Consider the following 4,962-nt stretch of genomic DNA (forward strand, 5'->3'; position numbering starts at 1 on the left):
CCTGACTCCGTTGTCTCTGTAACTGGGTGCCTAACCATACAGGCAGACATTTAAAGGGAAGTGGCAAAAGCAGAGGAGGTGGACTAGCAGTGCCTACCAACAGGTGGCGGCGTCATCCAAGACATGTTGCTGTAGAATATTATCTCTGCTGCCCAGAAATGTAGTTGTTAGCATCATGAGACTGCCATACCACAACAGCCGTCAGTCGAAGGCCTATGCATATTTGTTGCAAGACTGACTGCTATCGTAGATTCTTCCTGGTTGTCCATGGCTTTTTGTATGATATGAGTTGCAACAATGTTTAATTTACCTTCTGCATAAATAAATAATTTTTTAATTGAATTAAATTTAATTTCACCAACTGTTGCTGAACTAAACATGCTGGAATAGGTGTTTCTGAACAAATAAATCAAAGCTTATAAAGGTAAACATAAACTTCTTTATATTGTGTGCAGTAACAGAAAATCCAGAATAAATTTTAACTTTACTGCATTCTGTAAATGTTCAGGGAACGAGCTACGTTGTTCAGGTTTTAGTTCCTGGTTGTCAGTGAATCTGATGTTCTTCTGGTTCATTGTTAGACTAGACCTGCTGTGAAGGTTTCTGAAAGTGAAGATGACGCTGAGGGAGAAGAGAAAGATCTCTCCATCCCTGGACAATCCTACATGAAACTACTGGCTCTCACCTCCAACTCTGCTCTGCCAGGTAAAGCCCCTTTATACATAATGCTGTACAGATGAAGCGATCAGTGTAAGTGATCAATAGTGATCAGAAATGTTTGTAGATTTCAGATTTCTGATTGTTGCAAAGCTGTTGATACTAGGTGATAACTGTAAAATGATCATATTCTGAAAATATCTTCTCCTTCCTGCTTTGAGTGGTTATTAATGTTATGTTAAGAGGTGGGGTTATGTCACACTGTGTGCATGTGTGAGCGAGATTAGTTGCAGTAAAACAAAGATCTTTGTTTGGAGAAGGAATAACATTTCACAAATATTGGATGATTGAAATAGCTACTGAAAAAGTTTTTGTTGGTGTATCAAAAATCGTCTCACAAAAAAACACATTAAGTAAAATATTTCTCTTAACAGTCTTGAAAATCAATTTGTCAGCCAGAGGTCAAGTCAGCCTAGAAATCGGGGATGTTCTAGATGGCTGAGGAGGGGCCACCATGATGGTTCTTGGAGGTTCCATTCTTTGGATTCAGAAGCAAAGTGATAGTGCTGACTAAGCTGGAATGGTCTTTACTGCAGGTGCACAGGGATGAAACAAAAAGCTTACAGAAAGGTTTGGCGGCCATCAAATACCAATTTTTTCTTCTTCTTTTGTCTAAAAAGTCACTAAATATAGCAACAAAGTCACAAAGTTAGCAACAGTGGAGTGACTGTTGTTAACCGTACATATTCAGACATGACCTGGTGATGTCAGTGAGTCTCTCTCATGGCAGAGCAAAAGAGGACAGCAGAGAAGCTGTTTTTTCAGAGCTTTGCAGGGGAAGATAAGATCAGTTTCTCATGTAAGTATCAATCAATTGCAGATCACCCAAAATTGATCTTCAAAATTAGGGAGATTGGAGGCCGATTTATTGGCCAGCCAGTATATCAGTGTACCCTTAAAAATACAGTCTGCTGTTTGTGTCTCAAAGGTGGTCCAGAACAGAGAAGACATGTACTGAATTATTCTAAACATAAAAAACAAGAATGTGTTCTAAAGAACATTAGTTGACATATATGGTCATCGTAAGAGTTTCATAGAGATTTCATTTTGACAATCAGCGTATCAATCATTTTAGTTTTGTCCTAATTCAGTTTCAGTTTCGTTTCTTTATGTAGCTTCAGTTCATAACAAGCAAATGTAAATTTAATCCAATCATTCAAAGATTCCAAGTCAGCGAATCCTTTCTGAACTGAACCCAGTAATCAAACCATGCAGTGAAGTTCTCATGTCATGATTAAAACCTTTTGCCCACATCTTAGTCGGAGTGTAATATGTCTGCAAATAGGTGGAATTTTTTTAGTCTTTGAAATGCTATGTTAGTGATTACCACAGCTAGCATTACTAAAACAACGGCCTCTGTGTTCATTCCCTGGAGAATGCAGATCTTTCACTTATTTCTGAGATTTCAGAAAAGTCTTTAAACATTTCCTAATTCATTAAGTTCTGTGCTGTGGTGGCACTGACCAGGTCACTGATGCCCAGCAGTAGGTGTCTTCTCAATGCATCTCTAGCAGTTGTCCTCAGCCTAGCTGTCTGGGTCCTATCTTTAGCTGCACAAGTTGATGACGGATGAGAAGCTGGTTTCCTGTGGCTCATCTTAATAGTGTTTCTCTCCTTAGCCTTTGAGACCTTCCTGACATCGCTGGTGAAGCATGAGATGAGCCAGATGCCACGAGGAGTGTATTTCTCTGCTCTGAGAGGGGGTGGCCTGCGTTCAGACCAAGGAAAAACTGTAGCAGGGATCCCAGCGTTCATGCTCAAGACTTATGAGAAAAATAAGCAGCCTGGACTGAAGCCCGGACTAGCAGGTGATTCAAGTCTTCCTTATTGTTGGTGTTGCTTCTTCTGCTAGATGTTAGCTTTGTGGTAAAGTCCAGAAAGCTGAAGGTGTTCAAGGACAGAGAGGCAGCAGTGAGGTGTGCAGCAGGAGTGACAGCTGGATTCATGATGGTGTGTGATTACAATGCATCTGGAAGCACCTGGAGAGGTGGAAGTAGCCCTGGAAAAAAGGAGGAAACAGAAGCTAGACAGATGTACATGTATGAAGGAGGGGGGACTAGTGGATCAGTAATGTGAAGATGAAGATGTACTGAAGTTCAAGTATCAACCATCTAAACCTGGGTGTCAAATAGAGGTGGGCAATATGGACTTTTATCATGATATTTTGAGGTACTATTATGATAATGATAAAAAAAATAATGATTTATTTTTTATAACACATATAACTATGTGTTATAGTTTTGTTAGCATTCATAGTATCACAAACACACAAAAAATTCCCAATTTAAATTGGCTTCTTCAGGACTCCAGATAAAAAAAGTGTGATTTATATCACTAATCTGCACACAGTAACTTTAATCATATTTTCAATTTACTGATATTTGTGGAACACTGGAGACAATAGCATAAATAACATTTCCAATAATGTCTTAACACCATTAAGTCGTATTTATCAAGACAATGATAAATCTAAATTCTTATCATAATAAAAAAATTTTCATGGTAAATACCAGTGATAAAACTACCCATTAAGAAACGGTTAAAATGTTTATGAATAGCTGGGTCTGTATTCCACAAGTATGTCTTTAAATTATATAATAATAAAAATTAATTCACACTGATGTGATTGGAACTCTTCAAATAAAAGCTGATTTGTTTTGATTAATAAAAAATATTTAAGCACATAACTTTCATTTCGAAGGTTCTGTTTATATGACCTTGTAGATTCTATAGGGTCACTATAATTGATTAATGGACCGGATTTGGCCTGCGGGCCTTCAGTTTGACACGTGGGATCTAAAGCCACAGCGAGTGCAGAAAAGAGAACATATTAGCAAGAGAGTGAGGGAGGATATGCAGAGGGTTGGTGTGGGTGTCCATGTCATTGATGTCTTTTAAAGGTACAATATAGCTCCGTATAGTTGCATGTTTGAATGTCACAAGTCACAATGCAGGTTAGTGCAGTCAGCTTTCTGCTGATGCACATCAGATCCATATTCTGTTGATAAACCAGATTTCTTTGTGAAAAGATAAGTTGCATTCCATATGGCTTCATGTTTTCTGGAGGAGCTGTTTTAAGGACACAGCTTTGGTTTCCACTGACGATAATATAAATTCAACCTTTCAATAGGAAAGAGTGATAATAATTACATATATAGTTGAATGTTGTACTGATCAACATGGTGTTTTGGTGTTTTGTGCTGTGCTAAGCCTGTTCCAAAAATAAACCTCCCCGCCATTGGCGTTGTGTTTCAGCTGGATTGCTGTTCTGCTACGAGCTCCCTCTGCAGACGGACCGCAGCGGGAAGCCCATCGACCGCTTCCTGGTCACCAGGAGCCGCATCTACCAGCAGACCCTGACCGCCCTCATTCACGAAGTACAAACCCCTCGCCTCCTCTGAACACCCCTGCTGCTTGGTTTGGCTAAAACAGAAACACCACTGCTGGTTCTGTCCGCAGGTGAACATCCAGCTGTCAGAGTGGCACCGTGCTTTGCTGCTGCCCCAGGCCTGGAGGGCATTCATGGGCCGGGCGTTCAGTGCCCTTCTGCAGGTCGGAGCTTTGCTTCCTTTGGCTTTCTTTTTTCTCACTTTATAGACAGACTGGATGTTCTGAAATCATCCAGTCTGTATATAAAGCGAGATACAGTCGTACAGAAGACATGAAGCTGGGTCTGGGTCTGTATGCAGGGCCGCCGCGCTGATCTGGAAATGCAGCAGAAACAAGGCAAAGGGGATCCACAGCAGCTGCAGTATGAACAGCACTGCGCCTGGTTGTGGTGAGAATCACTCACACCTTCGTCCACTTCACTATCTGGCATGATGTCACGTTAGGTCATAAACTGGAGTAACTGGGTAACACCAGTTCATGATGGTGTTACCCAGTTTCACCATCTTGCTATACATTTCACTGTATAGCATGATGATGTTACGAGAGATGTTTTCTTTTAGTCTTTGCAGTGAAATGTTTCTATTTTTAACATGTGGACAAATACAGTGCCTCTCCAAAGTAGGGCTGTCCCAAAACAATTTTTTCACTCCTGATACGATATCGTGGCTTTGAGTATTGGCCGCAGGGGTAAAAGGATGAAAAGTGATGACGATTCTAGGGGCCCTGACCAGCAGGGGGCCCTCCACAATTTAATTATTTATATTTTGTTCATAGAGATAAAATAAAAAAAATTGGGGTCCTGTCAAATACAAAATTAATCATATTGTATTTTCAAAGATTGTTTGAAAAAAACAA

At 40.1% G+C, this 4,962-nt stretch overlaps 1 protein-coding gene across 1 annotated transcript in view; it reads left to right on the top strand.

The window, feature by feature from the left end:
- LOC103131693 (focadhesin) overlaps window positions 1-4,962 on the top strand; it is a 105,319-nt gene that overhangs the window by 79,932 nt on the left and 20,425 nt on the right. The window contains exons 19-23 of the mRNA XM_007543388.2: window positions 582-705; window positions 2,337-2,525; window positions 3,973-4,094; window positions 4,177-4,269; window positions 4,407-4,495. Of these exons, the coding sequence (XP_007543450.2) occupies window positions 582-705; window positions 2,337-2,525; window positions 3,973-4,094; window positions 4,177-4,269; window positions 4,407-4,495 (617 nt within the window). The remainder of the gene's footprint in view (window positions 1-581; window positions 706-2,336; window positions 2,526-3,972; window positions 4,095-4,176; window positions 4,270-4,406; window positions 4,496-4,962) is intronic.

This window comes from Poecilia formosa, unplaced genomic scaffold (assembly GCF_000485575.1).
Source record: "Poecilia formosa unplaced genomic scaffold, Poecilia_formosa-5.1.2 Scaffold815, whole genome shotgun sequence".
In the NCBI taxonomy this organism is placed as follows: domain Eukaryota; kingdom Metazoa; phylum Chordata; class Actinopteri; order Cyprinodontiformes; family Poeciliidae; genus Poecilia; species Poecilia formosa.